The sequence below is a fragment of the Macaca mulatta genome, chromosome 6 (genome assembly GCF_049350105.2).
Source record: "Macaca mulatta isolate MMU2019108-1 chromosome 6, T2T-MMU8v2.0, whole genome shotgun sequence".
Taxonomy (NCBI): domain Eukaryota; kingdom Metazoa; phylum Chordata; class Mammalia; order Primates; family Cercopithecidae; genus Macaca; species Macaca mulatta.
Window position 1 is genome coordinate 77298183 of NC_133411.1, and position 16145 is coordinate 77314327.

Consider the following 16145-nt stretch of genomic DNA (forward strand, 5'->3'; position numbering starts at 1 on the left):
CGCCCACCACGGAAGTGGGGCGGGGATACTAACGCGGCGGACCCGGGTGGACGGAAGTGGCTGTTGCAGGCTTTAAGGTAGCTTTAAATTCGTGCTGTCCTGGGAGTTCGCCCCTTTCGCCTGGAGTCGGGCTTTGCGGCGCCGGATGGCTCTGGACGTGAAGTCTCGGGCAAAGCGTTATGAGAAGCTGGACTTCCTTGGAGAGGGACAGGTGAGGCTCTCTGGAGGGACGGGGAAGGCCCCGAGCGGACAGCCTCGCGCCGCCTCCACCTTTGCCGGTTTTCCCGTGGAGGCCAGAGGTCTGGCTTGGCTGCTCATTCTCTTTGGGGGAAACCTCCCAGACGCACTTGCTGCCCCTTCTTTACATCCTGGGGGTGAATCCCTGAGCGGCCTCTCCTTGCTGAAGAGTAGCCTGGAGCTGGACGGAGACTGACCCGCCACGTTTCCAGCCGCCGCGAGTCCGCTAAGGAACTCTGGGCTCTCTGCTTCGCGAAATGTAAAAATGCAAAAAGGCAAACACAGAAACTCCCATAAACTTACGTTATTCCTATTTTTCTTTCTAGTTTGCCACGGTTTACAAGGCCAGAGATAAGAATACCAACCAAATTGTCGCCATTAAGAAAGTGAGTTACCTTTTTGTGTCGTGTTTCTTCAAGTCTCCTTGAAGATGTCTGTATTATGAATTGACTGATAGCCATTTTATTAGTCTTGACCATACTCTGATAATGAGTTACTAATGTCATGTTCAGAGACAAAATAATTAGTACTTTATGTTCCCAAACGGAACTCTAGAGTTGAACCCGTTTTAATTTCTGTTGAAATGAAGAAGCTGTATGTTATTTTCACTGCATAAACTCATGTTGGGGGTAAGTATGCCATCTTTTCGGTCTTCAGAACTATTTGATACCGTGATCTTTCCAGGTCACTGTTTCTGCCACATCTGCATCCACTCAGTGTGTCGTATCTGTATTTTCTGTGTACAGATTTACCATGAAAGATTTTCGCTAGCATTAACAACATTGATGTGAAGTCTAAAATGAGTTCAGTAGCTTCTTATATTCATTCAAAAGACTTGGGTCGGCCAGCCGCGGTGGCTCACGCCTGAAATCCCAGCACTTTGGAAGGCCGAGGTGGGCGGATCACTTGAGGTCAAGAGATGGAGACCATCCTGGCCAACATGGTGAAACCCTGTCTCCACTAAAAATACCAAAATTAGCTGGGCGTGGTGGCGCGCGCCTGTAGTCCCAGCTACTCGGGAGGCTGAGGCAGGAGAATCGCTTGAAGCTGGGAGGTGGAGGTTGCATTGTGCCGAGATGGCGCCACTGTGCTCCAGCCTCGTGAGGGAGCGAGACTCCATCTTAAAAAATTAAAAAAAAAAAAAAGAAAGACAGACTTGGGTCATAATTACGTAACTCACATTCACCTACATTGTTTCATTTAACCTTCAAAACAATCTGTAAAGTGGTTAAAAGTAATCCTATTTTATACTTGAGGTACCTGAGGCTGAGAGATTAGGTGATTTGTCAAGATCACACAGCTAGTAATTGCCGAAGCTAGGATTTAAATCCAGGTGTCCTGATGTTGCTTTTGTTACCGTTGCTACTTTGAATCTGCTTCTCCTCCTTCAAAAACCCTAACTCCTTGGAAGTCATTCATATTTAACATTAATTCCCCCCTTTTTTGGTCATCTTCCAGCCTCCAGGCACTCTCTTGCATTCATTTAAAACCTGACTGACTCTTCTTCTCAATTATTCTTGCCATTATTACTGTTGTTGTTATTTTTGAGACGGAGTTTCGCTCTTGTCGCCCAGGCTGGAGTGCAACGGTGCGATCTCAGCTCACTGCAACCTCTGCCTCCCGGGTTCAAGCGCTTCCCCTGTCTCAGCCTCTCGAGTAGCTGGGACTACAGGCACCTGCCACTATGCCCGGCTAATTTTTATATTTTTAGTAGAGACAGGGTTTCGCCATGTCGACCAGGCTGATCTCTAACTCCTGACCTCAGTTGATCCACCCACCTCGGCCTCCCAAAGTGCTGGGATTACAGGTGTGAGCCACCGTGCCTGGCCATTTTTTTTTTTTCCACTTTTTTACTTTTGTCATGTCCTACTTTATGTTTTATGATCCACCACTACAGCCTCTCCCTTGTGAAACCCTTAATTCAGAAGAATCTTTCCTCCTCTTTCTTTTGTGGGGGCTGGGGGAGGGCTCTCTCTGTCGCCCAGGTGGAAGTGTTGGAGTTCAGTGGCACAGCCATAGCTCACTGCAGCCACGAACTCGTAGACTAAAGTAACCCTCCCACCCCAGGCTTCAAGGTAGCTGGAACTAAGGACACATGTCACCAAGCCTGGCTTAGTCATCTTTTTAATTCTGTCTCTGGTTCACTATATCATAGCCACACTGACTTTTCTGTCCCTGTACAAATTAAATTCATTCCAGTCCCAGAATCACAGGGTCATTGCATTTGGTCTGGCTTCTTGGTTGGTATATTTTCCCTCTAGAACATGGCATGGCTGATTCCTTATCCAGGTTTCACTCAAATGTCTCCTCCATAGAGGCCTTCTTTGTTCATTCCAGCTAAAACAGATATGCCTCCCTCCTTCCCTATGCTTTGCTATAGTTCTGTCATCGATGTGGCATTTGTCGAAATTTGAAATCCTCCTATCTATGAGTTTATTGTCTGTTTAATTCCATTCACACTGTACCTAGGGCTATGGCTAGTGCATTTGTAGACACTGTTAAAAATGTATTGGCCTTTCGGCTGGGCGCGGTGGCTCATGTTTGTAATACCAGCACTTTGGGAGCTCAAGGCAGGCAGACCACCTGAGGTCAGGAGTTCGAGACCAGCCTGGTCAACATGGTGAAACCTCTGTCTCTACTAAAATACAAAAATTAGCCAGGCATGGTACCCCTGCTAGTCTCCTGGCCTCAAGTGATTGTCCTGCCTAGGCCTCCCTAATTGCTGAGATTACACCTGTGAGTCACTATACCTGGCCTATTTCTTGAGGTGTTTCTTTCCCCCAGTTTTAGACGTTGTATATACTTTCTACTATGAACATTGAGGATTTGGTGTTGTAGACCTTATTCCAACACTCATAATTTCTACTCCCATTCATTTGCTAGCATGTGTTTAATTTTATAAAAAGGGAAGGAATCATTAAATAAGCTACTCTGTACTCATTCACCTGTTGTGTCTTGGACTTTAGAAATACTGATTATCTCACCCTTTTAAAAAGATTATGTGGAATTTGTTTCCTAATTTATTTAACCAATCCCCTATTGATGGCCTTTGGGGTTATATCTCATTTTTCAGTGTGTGTCTCAAATCTGTGTATCTCAAAACAATATGTAGTATTGCATACTTTTTTTTTCCTTTTTCTTTTTTATTTTTGAGACAGCAACTTGCTGTGTGTTTCCCTGGCGGGAGTGTAGTGGCACAATCATAACTCACTGAAGCCTTGACCTCCTGGTCTCAAGCATTCTGTCTGCCTCAGCTTCCCAACCAGCTAGGAGTACAGGTGCATGCCACCATACCCCACTAAATTTTTCCTTTTTTTGTAAAGACAGGGTCTCACTAAGCTGACTAGGCTGGTCTTCAACTCCTGGGCTCAAGTGATCCTTCCACCTTAGTCTCCCAGAGTGCTGAGATTACAGGTGTGAGCCACTGTACTCAGCCAGTATTGCATACTTTAAGCTATATATGTATATTTGGTATATTCTTCTGCACTTTGTTATTTATTTTTATTTTTATTTATTTAGTTTTTGAGATGGGGTCCTGCTCTGTCACACAGGCTGGAATGCAGTAGCGTGATCTTGGCTCACTGCAACCTCTACCTCCCAGGCTCAAGCAGATCTCCTGCCACAGCCTCTCAACTGCTGACCTCAGGTGATCCGCCCACCTTGGCCTCCCAAAGTTTTGGGATTACAGGCGTGAGCCACCACACCCAGCCTGCAACTTGTTATTCTGAGTCAACATTATTTCCGAAATCCTCTGTATCATATGATACATGTAGACCAATTGATTCATACTCATTGAGTATTAGTTTCCATTATATGTCTACACTGAAATTTTCTATCCAAACTCCCGTTGATAAACATTTAGGCTGCTTTTTAATGTTTTCCTCTAATACATTCCTTCTCTGGGTAGTCATCTGTGAGTCATCTTGTATGCAGGTTTGAGTTTCTCTAGAGAATGTATCTGTAATTGAAACAAATTATGAATTGTTGCTTCAGAGTATCACAACCATCATCTTCACCAGATATGGTCAAATTGTTCTCCAGAATGATTGGACCAGTTCACTGTCCCACCACATTCTCAACATCATTTGCATTGTCAGACTTTAAAACATTTGTCAATTACATAGATTGAAAATGATATGTACTTATGTTCGAATTAACATTTTTCTGATTACTGGTAAAGTTCATCATCTTTTCTTACACTTACTGGCTTCTTAGATTTTCTCCTGTTTTTCTGTTGGATTACTTACTTTTTTTTGTCCTATTGATTTATTGGACTTATTCTTATTCATACTTTTTGGTTTTTTTTTTAATAAAGACAAGGTTTCACTTTGTTATCCAGGCTTTTGTCAAACTCCTGGCCTTAACCAATCCTCCAGCATCAGCCTCCCAAAGAACTGGGATTACAGGTGTGAGCCACAGGAAGCAGCCAGAATTCTTTATATATCATCTCCCAGTCTTTGGCAAGACTTTTAGTTTATTTATGGTATCTTTGAGGTACTGAAAGTTAAAATTTTAATATGATTGAATTTGTTAATTTTTTTCAAACCTTCAAAGGCTTCCTTTTTATGTGCTTTCCTGTTTCTGGATTACAAAGAATTTTCCTGTATTTTCTTCTAAAAATTTTTTTTTTTTTTTTTTTTTTTTTTTGAGACGGAGTCTCGCTCTGTCGCCCAGGCTGGAGTGCCGTGGCCGGATCTCAGCTCACAGCAAGCTCCGCCTCCCGGGTTTACGCCATTCTCCTGCCTCAGCCTCCCGAGTAGCTGGGACTACAGGCGCCTGCCACCTCGCCCGGCTAGCTTTTTGTATTTTTTTTAGTAGAGACGGGGTTTCACCGTGTTAGCCAGGATGGTCTCGATCTCCTGACCTCGTGATCCGCCCGTCTCGGCCTCCCAAAGTGCTGGGATTACAGGCTTGAGCCACCGCGCCCGGCCTAAAATTTTTAAAATATTGATTTTAATACTTAGATCTTTATTTCACCAACAAGTTTTTTCTTTGTTGTATGATATGAGGATCCAGTATTTTTTCTCTTTTTTTTTTTTTTTTTTTCCAATAGAGACAGGGTCTTTCTGTGTTGGCCAGGCTGGTCTTGAATTCCTGGCCTCAAGCCATCCTCCTGCCTCAGCCTCCCAAAGTGCTTGGATTACAGGCATGAGCCACTGTGCCTGGCTAAGATTGAGTATTTTTTCTCCAGTTGTCCCAGTACTATTAATAGTCTGTCATTTTCCCAATGAGTTGTAATGCCAAATTCCCCATACCCTTGCCATACCAAGTTCCAGTGTCGGAACTTGGGTCCAATTTCTGGGCACACTATTCTGTTCCAGTGGTGGGTTTATTTTTTGTTTTGCTTTGTTTTTCCCATTGCTGCTGAAATACTACAGTGTCTTTAAAAAGTCTTGAAATCTGTTAAGTCCCATACACCTCGTTTTTCTTCTTCAGAATTGTTTTGGCTACTCTATGAGACAATTGGGAAATCTGAATCAGGAAAATTTGAATAGGAACTAGATATTAGATGCTACTGTAGCATTATTGTTAATTTTGTTAGATGTCAAAATGGCATAGTTATGTAAGAATGTCCGTATTTTAGAGATGCTTACCTAAGTATATTGGAGTGAAATGACATGAAGTCTGGGGTTTTAAAATACTTTAGCCAACAAAAAGGAGAGGTTGGATGAAGTAAGTGTGGCAAAATATTGGTCACTGTTGAATCTGGGTAATGGAGTAGAGGGTTTTATGAAATTACTCTATTTTTTATTATGTGTGGAAAATGTAAGAATTTTAAAATCAACTGTTCTTAGCTCCTTCCTTTTCTTTCTTTTTTTTTTTTTTTTTGTTTGAGACGGAGTCGCCCTCTGTTGCCAGGCTGGAGTGCAATGGTGCAATCTTGGCTCTCTGCAACCTCTGCCTCCCAGGTTCAAGCAATTCTCCTGCCTTAGCCTTCCAAGTAGCTGGGATTACAGACACGTGCCACCATGCCCAGCTAATTTTTTGTATTTTTAGTAGAGACAGGGTTTCACCATGTTGGCCAGGATGGTCTGTATCTCCTGACCCCAAGTGATCTGCCCGCCTTGGCCTCCTAGAGTGCTTGGATTACAGATGTGAGCCACAGTGCCTGGCCTCTTTTTTATTTTTGAGTAGTACCCCTTGTGTGCATGTACCACATTTTCTTTATTCATTCATTTGTTTGACAGACGCATAGATTGCCTCTAAATCTTGGCTATTGTGAATAGTGCTGCAATAAACATGGGAGTTAAGATATCTCTTGGACATACTGAATCCGTTGGCATATATACATAGTAATGGAATTGCTGGATCATATGATAGCTCTATTTTTAGTTTTTTGAGGAACATCTAAACTGTCCTCCGTAGCAGTTACACTAATTTACATTCCCACCAACAGTGTACCTAGGGTTCCCTTTTCTCTACATCCTCACCAGGATTCATCCTTATCTTTTGGATAAAAGCCATTTAAACTTAGGTGAGATGATCTCTCATTGTAGGTTTTGTTGTTTTTGTTTTTGAGACAGTCTCACTCTGTCACCCAGGCTGGAGTTCAGTGGCACAATCTCGGCTTACTGCAACCTCCGCCTCCCGGGTTCAAGCAATTCTCCTGCCTCAGCCTCCTGAGTAGCTGGGGTTACAGGTGCGCACCACACCACCGCACCCAGCTAATTTTTGTGTTTTTAGTGGAGACGTGGTTTCACCATGTTGGCCAGGCTGGTCTCGAACTCCTGACCACGTGATCCACCCGCCTCAGCCTCCCAAAGTGCCGGGATTACAGACATGAGCCAGCGGCCCCAGCCCTCATTGTAGTTTTCATTTGCGTTTTTCTGATGCTCAGTGATGTTGACCACCTTTTCATATGCTGTTTGCCATCTGTATGTCTTCTTTTGAGAAATATCTATTCAGATCTTTTGCCCATTTTTAAATTGGATTATCAGATTTTTTTCATATAGAGTTGTTTGAGCTCCTTATATATTCTGGATATTAATCCCTTATCAGATGGATAGTTTGCAAATATTTTCTGTCATTCTGTGGGTTTTCTCTTCACTGTGTTGTTTCCTTTTTTCTCCAGAAGCATCTTAACTTGATGTGATCCCATTTGTCCACTTTTGCATTGGTTGCCTGTGCTTGTGGGGTATTACTCAAGAACTCTGTCCAGTTCAATGTCCTGGAGAGGCTTTCCAGTGTTTTCTTTTAGTAATTTCATAGTTTGAAGTCTTCAATTTAAGTCTTTAATCCATTTTGATTTGATTTTTGTATATGATGATTGATACGGGTCTAGTTTCATTCTTCTGCATATGGATATCCAGTTTTCCCAGCACCACTTATTTATTTTGTTTGCAGCAAAGAAAGAGTTTAATTGTCACAGTGCCAACCAAGTGAGGAAGACAGTAGATAATTCTCAAATCTGCCTCCTTGAGAATTCGGAGGCGAGGGTTTTTCAAGGGTAGTTTGGGTAGGCAGTGGGCTAGGGAATGGGGAATGCTGATTGGTTGGGTCTTGGATAAAATCGTAGGGAGTTGCCCTGTCTTCTTGCGCTGACTCAGTTCCTGAGTAGGGGTCACAGAACCGGTTGAGTCAGTTTCTTCATACGGGCTCCTGGTCCAAGTGGCGCCAATTGGTCCATCAAAATGCAAGGTCTGAAAGATACCCCAACTACCAGTTTTATGTTTTACGGTAGTGATGTTATCTATAGGAGCAATTGTGGAGGTTACAAAATTCTTGTTACCTTTGGCTACATAACTCCTAAACAATAATTTTAACCTCGTGTAATTTTACAAAGATGCTTTTAGTCTCTGAGCAAGGAGTGGGTTAATTTTGGGAAAGGACTGTTATCATCTTTGTTTCACAGTTAAACTCTACCCTGAATTTCTCCCATAGTTAGCATTGCCAACACTCAGGAATGAGCAAAAAGCTTGTGAGGTTAAAAGCAAAGATAGGGCCAGGCGCAGTGGCTCACGTCTGTAATCCCAGCACTTTGGGAGGCTGAGGCAGGTGGATCACCTGAGGTCGGGAGTTCCAGACCAGCTTGACCAACATGGAGAAACCCCATCTCTACTAAAAATACAAAATTAGCCTGGCATGGTGGCGCATGCCTGTAATTCCAGCTACTCGGGAGGCTGAGGCAGGAGAATTGCTTGAACCCAGGAGGCGGAGGTTGCGGTAAGCTGAGCTTGCACCTTTGCACTCCAGCCTGGGCAACAAGAGCAAAAACTCTGTCTCAAAAAAAAAAAAAAAAAGCAAAGATGGAGTCACCTATGTCAGGTTTTGCTCACTGTTGTAATTTTTGCAAAGGTGGTTTCAAAAATATGCCTCTTTGGCATGTTGATTATTGTGAGCTGGTTATCCTGAGAAACTGCAGATACAGGAGTAGATCTGAAAAGCTGCCCTTTTTTAAGGGAATTGTACGTTTATAAAGGAGTATCTCTTTGACAGGGCATCTCCTCTGCACCAGGAAGAGAAGAAAGACTAAATCTCTAGAGACTATTAATGCAGAAGGCATCAACTTAAATCTGTACAGCAAACCTAACCTCTGCTTAAGGCACAGCACCATTTATTGAAGAAAATGTCTTTGCCTCATTGTATGTTGTTGGCACCATTGTTGAAAATGAGTTTGCTGTAGATGTATGGATTTTTTACTGGGTTCTCTATTCTGTTCCACTGGTCTGTGTGTGTGTTTTTATGCCAATATCAAGCTGTTTTGGTTATTATAGCTTTGTTATATGAAGTCGGGTAATGCGATTCCTCCCTTTTGTTCTTTTTTCTTAGGATAACTTTGGCTATTCTGGGTCTTTGTCGTTCTACACAAATTTTAGGATTGTTTTTCCTATTTCCATGAGGAATGTCATTGGTATATTGATAGACATTACATTGAATCTGTAGATTGCTTTAGGTTGTATGGGCATTTTAACAATATTGATTCTTCCAATCCATGAATATGAATTATCTCTCCATTTTTTTTGGTGTGTTGTCTTCAGTGTCTTTCACCAATGATGGTTTTTTGTTTTGTTTTGCTTTGTTTTGTTTTCCCGCGACAGAGTCTCACACTGTTGCCTAGGCTATAGTGCAATGGTGTGATCTCAGCTCACTGCAACCTCCGCCCCCCGGGTTCACGCCATTCTCCTGCTTCAGCCTCCTGAGTAGATGGGATTACAGGCACCCTCCACCACACCCAGCTAATTTTTTGTATTTTTAGTAGAGACAGGGTTTCACTATGTTGGCCAGACTAGTTTCAAACTCCTGACCTCATGATCCACCCGCTTTGGCCTCCCAAAGTGCTGGGATTACAGGTGAGAGCCACCGCACCTGGCCAATAGTTTTTATTTTAGAGAACTTTCACTTAATTTGGTTAATTCCTAGATATTTAATTTTATTTGTAGCTGTTGTGAAGGGGATTACTTTCTTGATTTCTTTTTCAGATTGTTCACTGTGGGCATATAGCAGGGTTATTGATTTTTGTGTGTTGATTTTTGTATGCTGCAACTTGTGTGAATTATCAGTTCTAGTCATTTTTTGGTGGAGTCTTTAGGTTTTCCCAAATATAAGATCATATCATCTGCAAACAAGAAGAATTTGACTTCTTCCTTTCCAATTTGAATGCCCATTATTTCTTTCTCTTGTCTGCTTGCTCTAGCTAGGACTTCCAGTGCTATATTGAATAACAGTGGTGAAAGTGGGCATCCTTGGTGTGCTTCAGCTCTTAAAGGAAATCAGTTTTCCCCTATTCAGTATACTGGCTGTGGGTCTGTAGTATACGGCTTTTATTATGTTGAGGTATGTTCTTTCTATACCCAGTTTTTTAAGAGTTTTTATCATGAAGTGATGTTGGATTTTATCAAATGCTTTTTCAGCATCAGTTGAAATGATTATATAGTTTCTGTCCTTCATTTGTTGATATGATATATCACTTTGATTGATTAGCATGTGTTGAACCATCCTTGCATCCCCAGGATAAATCCCACTTGGTCATGATGAAGGATGTTTTTATGTATTGTTGAATTCAGTTTGCTAGTATTTTTTTGAGGATTTTTACATCAATGTACATCAGGGATATTGGCCTGTAGTTTTCTTATTTTGATGTGTCTTTGTCTGATTTTGGTATCAGGGTAATACTGGCCCCATAGAATGAGTTTGGAAGTATTTACTTCTTTTCTGCTTTTTGGAATAGTTTGAGTAGTATTGGTATTAGCCCCCTCCCCTCCTCCCCCTCCCCTTCCCTTTTCCCTTCTCCTCTCCTTCCCCTCCCCTCCCCTACCCTCTTCTCTTTTTTTTTTTGTCTCTCTCTATTGCCCACCCAGACCTGGAGTGCAGTGGCGTGATCTCAACTCATTGCAACCTCCACCTCCTGGGTTCAAGTGATTCTCCTGCCTCAGCCTCCCAAGTTGCTGGGATTACAGGCATGCACCACCACGCCTGGCTACTTTTTATATTTTTAGTAGAGATGGGGTTTCACCATGTTGCCCAGGCTGGTCTCGAACTCCTGACCTCAAGTGATCTGCCTGCCTCGTCCTCCCAAAGTGCTGGAATAACCACTGTGCCCAGCCTAGCCCTTCTTCAAATGTTCGGTAAAATTCAGCATTGAAGCCATCAGGTCTTGGGCTTTTTGCTGGGAGATTTTTTATTATGGCGTCAATCTTATTACTGTTAATGGCCTGTTTAGGTTTTCAATTTCTTCATGGTTCAATCTTGGTAAGTTGTATGTGTCTAGGAATGTATCTATTTCTTCTAGGTTTTCCAGTTTCTTGGTGTATAGTTACTCATAGTAGCCACTAATGATCCTTTGGATTTCTGCGGTATTGGTTGTAATGCCCCCTTTCTTCACATCTGATTTTATTTATTTGCATCTTCTCTCCTTTTCTTTTAGTCTAAAGGTTGGGTAAGGTTTTTAGTGGTCAGGATTTTTATTGGAACTGGTCATGCAGGCATTTTCTGCCTAGCATGTACCAAAAATCCATACTCAAATCATGGTGGAAGCAAGGCACCTCTTCTTATGGTGGCAGGAGAGATTTTTGTTTTTCCTAGAGCAGGAGTGCAAGTTTGTTTATTTATTTTTTGAGATGGAGTCTCACTCTGACGCTAGGGTGTAGTGCAGTGGCGTGATCTCGGCTCACTGCAAACTCCACCTCCCAGGTTCAAGTGAGTCTCCTGCCTCAGCCTCCTGAGTAGCTGGGATTACAGGCGCGCACCACCAGGCCTGGCTAACTTTTGTATTTTTAGTAGAGATGGGGTTTCACCATGTTGGCCAGGATGGTCTCGAACTCCTGACCTCTTTTATCTCCCTGCCTCGGCCTTCCAAAGTGCTGGGGTTACAGGTGTGAGCCACTGTGCCGGCCGGAAGTTTATTAAAAAGCTTTAGAGTAGAAAGAAACAAAAGTGCACTTGGGAGAGATCCAAGTGGGCAACTTGAAGAACATGTGTCCAATTTTGATGGTCTTTTCAAAACACCAACTTGTTATTTTGTTGATCTTTTGTGTATTTTTTTTGTTTCAATTTCATTTATTTCTGCTCTGATTTTTATTATTGTCTTCTAACTTTGGGATTGGTTTGCTCTTGCTTTTTTAGTTCTTTGAGATGCATCATTGTTTATTTGAAAGTTTGTTTTTTTTTTTTTTTTCATGTAGGCAGTTGTAACTATAAACTTTCCTCTGAGTACTGCTTTCCCTGTATCCCAAGGTTTTGGTATGTTGTGTTTCCATTATCATTTCTTTCAAGAAATTTTTCAATTTTCTTCTTCATCTATTCATTGACCCACTGGTCATTCAGGAGTGTATTGCTTAATTTTCATGTACTACATAGTTTCTAAAATTCCTCTTGTTATTGATTTCTGGTTTTATCCCAGTGTGGTCAGAAAAGATACTTGAATCAGATTTCGGTTTTTTGCAATGTTTTAAGATTTGTTTTGTGGCCTAACATATGGTCTGTCCTTGAGAATCATTCATTTGCTGAGGAGAAGAATGTTTAATCTGCAACCATTGGATGACATTCTCTATAAATATCTACTAGGTCCATGTGGTCTGTGGTGTGGATTAAGTCCAGTGTGTCTTTGTTGATTTTCTGCATTGATCTGTCCAGTAGTGAAAGTGGGGTGTTGAAGCCTCCAGCTATTATTATATGGGGTTTGCCTCTCTCTTTGATGCTAAAAATATTTTATATATCTGAGTGCCGCATTGTTGGATGCATATATTCAATTTTTATATCCTCTTACTGAATTGACACCTTTATCATTATATAGTGACTTTGTCTCATTTTATAGTTTTTGCTTGAAATGTGTTTTATTTAATATAACTACTCCTGTTCTGTTTTGGTTTCCATTGGCAGTGAATATGTTTTTCCATCTCTTTATTTTCAGTCTGTGTGTGTCTTTATAGTTAAAGTGTTTCTTGTAGGCAACAGATCATTGGGGCTGCTTCTTTTTTTTTTTTTTTTTTTTTATCCATTCAGTCACTCTGTGCCTTTTGATTGAAGAGTTTAGCCCATTTATATTCAGTGATATTATTGATAAGTAAGAACTTTTATTCCTACCATTTTGTTATTTGTTTTCTGGTTGTTTTATGGTCTTTTCTTCCTTCTTTCCTTCCTTCCTGTCTTGCTAGTAGTAAAGGTGATTTTCTCTGGTGGCACGTTTTAATTTCTTAATTTTTATTTTTTGTGTATCTATTGTATGTTTTTAGATTCGAGGTTACATCAGGCTTGCAAATAATATAACCCATTATTTTAAACTGATGACAACACTGATTACATAAACCAACAAGCAAAAATAAAACTAATAAAAACTCTACATTTTAACTTTGTCTCCCCACTTTGTTGTACTATGTCTTGAACAATTGTTATTGTTTTTGATTGTTTCATGTTTTTATCTTTCTGCTGGATATGAGTAGTTTACATACCGCAATTACAGTGTTATAATATTATGTGGTTTTCTGTGTACTTACTATTACCAGTGAGTTTTGTACCTTTAGATGATTTCATATTGCTCATTAACATCTTTTCTTTCTGATTGAAGAACTCCCTTTAGCATTTCTTGTAGGACAGGTCTGGTGTTTATGAAATTCCTCAGCTTTTGTTTGTCTGGGAAAGTCTTTTTTTTTTTTTTTTTAATTTCTTATAAATCATTTAAATTGTAATTATTTCCTTTTTTTTAAATTTATTTATTATTATTATACTTTAAGTTGTAGGGTACATGTGCATAACGTGCAGGTTTGTTACATATGTATACTTGTGCCTTGTTGGTGTGCTGCACCCATGAACTCGTCATTTACATCAGGTATAACTCCCAATGCAATCCCTCTCCCCTCCCCCCTCCCCATGATAGGCCCCGGTGTGTGATGTTCCCCTTCCTGAGTCCAAGTGATCTCATTGTTCAGTTCCCACCTATGAGTGAGAACATGCGGTATTTGGTTTTCTGTTCTTGTGATAGTTTGCTAAGAATGATGGTTTCCAGCTGCATCCATGTCCCTACAAAGGACACAAACTCATCGTTTTTTATGGCTGCATAGTATTCCATGGTGTATATGTGCCACATTTTCTTAATCCAATCTGTCACTGATGGACATTTCGGTTGATTCCAAGTCTTTGCTATTGTGAATAGTGCCGCAATAAACATACGTGTGCATGTGTCTTTATAGCAGCATAATTTATTTATTTTTATTTTTATTTTTGTTTGTTTGTTTGTTTTTGTTTTGAGACGGAATCTCGCTCTGTCGCCCAGGCTAGAGTGCAGTGACCGGATCTCAGCTCACTGCAAGCTCCGCCTCCCGGGTTCACGCCATTCTCCTGCCTCAGCCTCCCGAGTAGCTGGGACTACAGGCGCCCGCCACCTCGCCCGGCTAGTTTTTTGTATTTTTTAAGTAGAGACGGGGTTTCACTGTGTTAGCCAGGATGGTCTCGATCTCCTGACTTCGTGATCCGCCCGTCTCGGCCTCCCAAAGTGCTGGGATTACAGGCTTGAGCCACCGCGCCCGGCCAGCAGCATAATTTATAATCCTTTGGGTATATACCCAGTAATGGGATGGCTGGGTCATATGGTACATCTAGTTCTAGATCCTTGAGGAATCGCCATACTGTTTTCCATAATGGTTGAACTAGTTTACAATCCCACCAACAGTGTAAAAGTGTTCCTATTTCTCCACATCCTCTCCAGCACCTGTTGTTTCCTGACTTTTTTTTTTTTCTGAGACGGAGTCTTGCTCTGCCGCCCAGGCTGGAGTGCGGTGGCCGGATCTCAGCTCACTGCAAGCTCCGCCTCCCGGGTTTACGCCATTCTCTTGCCTCAGCCTCCCGAGTAGCTGGGACTACAGGCGCCTGCCGCCTCGCCCGGCTAAGTTTTTGTATTTTTAGTAGAGACAGGGTTTCACTGTGTTAGCCAGGATGGTCTCGATCTCTTGACCTCGTGATCCGCCCGTCTCGGCCTCCCAAAGTGCTGGGATTACAGGCTTGAGCCACCGCGCCCGGCCAGAATGTCTTCTTTTGAGAAATGTCTGTTCATATCCTTTGCCCACTTTTTGATGGGGTTGTTTGTTTTTTTCTTGTAAATTTGTTTGAGTTCTTTGTAGGTTCTGGATATTAGCCCTTTGTCAGATGAGTAGATTGCAAAAATTTTCTCCCATTCTGTAGGTTGCCTGTTCACTCTGATGGTAGTTTCTTTTGCTGTGCAGAAGCTCTTTAGTTTAATTAGATCCCATTTGTCAATTTTTTTTTTTTTTTTTAGACGGAGTCTTGCTCTGTCACCCAGGCTGGAGTGCAGTGGCCGGATCTCAGCTCACTGCAAGCTCCGCCTCCCGGGTTTACGCCATTCTCCTGCCTCAGCCTCCCGAGTAGCTGGGACTATAGGCGCCCGCCACCTCGCCCGGCTATTTTTTTGTATTTTTTAGTAGAGACGGGGTTTCACCGTGTTAGCCGGGATCGTCTCTCGATCTCCTGACCTCATGATCCGCCCGTCTCGGCCTCCCAAAGTGCTGGGATTACAGGCTTGAGCCACCGCGCCCGGCCCCCATTTGTCAATTTTGGCTTTTGCTGCTGTTGCTTTTGGTGTTTTAGACATGAAGTCTTTGCCCATGCCTATGTCCTGAATGGTACTACCTAGGTTTTCCTCTAGGATTTTTATGATATTAGGTCTAACATTTAAGTCTCTAATCCATCTTGAAAGTCTTTATTTCTCCTTCCTGTTTGAAGGATATTTTTGCTGAATATGCTATTCTAGGTTGAAAGTTACTTTCTTTCAGCACTTCAAATATATTCTGACACTCTCTCCTATCCTGTAAAGTTTCTACTGAAAAGTCCGCTGCCAGACATATTGGGGGCTCCATTATATGTTATTTGTTTCTTTTCTCTTCTTGCTGCTTTTAGGATTCTTTCTTTTTCTTTTTTTTTGAGACGGAGTTTCGCTCTTGTTGCCCAGGCTGGAGTGCAATGGTGCGATCTTGGCTCACCACAACCTCCTCCTCCCGGGTTCAAGCGATTGTCCTGCCTCAGCCTTCCCGAGTAGCTGGGATTACAGGCATGTGCCACCATGCCCGGCTAATTTTGTATTTTTGGTAGAGACAGGGTTTCTCCATGTTGGTCAGGCTGGTCTCGACTTCTTGACCTCAGGTGACCCACCCTCCTCAGCCTCCCAAAGTGCTCAATTACAGGCGTGAGCCACAGTGCCTGGCCTAGGATCCTTTCTTATTCCTTGACTTTGAGAGTTTGATTATTAAATGTGTTGAGGTAATCTTCTTTGGGTTAAACCTGCTTGGTATTCTGCAACTTTTGTTTTTTTTTTTGGAGATGGAGTCTCATTTTTCTTGCCCAGGCTGGAATGCAGTGGCACAGTCTTGGCTCACTGCAACCTCTGTCTCCCAGGTTCAAGCAATTCTCCTGCCTTAGCCTCCTGAGTAGCTGGGATTACTGGCGTGAGCCACCATCCCGAG

General features: G+C 42.1%; 1 protein-coding gene across 4 annotated transcripts in view; it reads left to right on the plus strand.

The window, feature by feature from the left end:
* The first annotated feature begins 21 nt into the window (after positions 1-21).
* Positions 22-16145, plus strand: part of CDK7 (cyclin dependent kinase 7) — a 50399-nt gene continuing 34275 nt past the window's right edge. For 3 of the 4 annotated variants that reach the window (XR_013418039.1, XM_015140172.3, XM_015140173.3), the window contains exons 1-2: positions 22-211; positions 564-623. Coding sequence is in view for 3 of the 4 variants with exons in the window: in XM_015140172.3 (XP_014995658.1) it covers positions 180-211; positions 564-623 (92 nt within the window). In the remaining variant the exon portion in view is untranslated. 4 annotated transcript variants of the gene reach the window in all.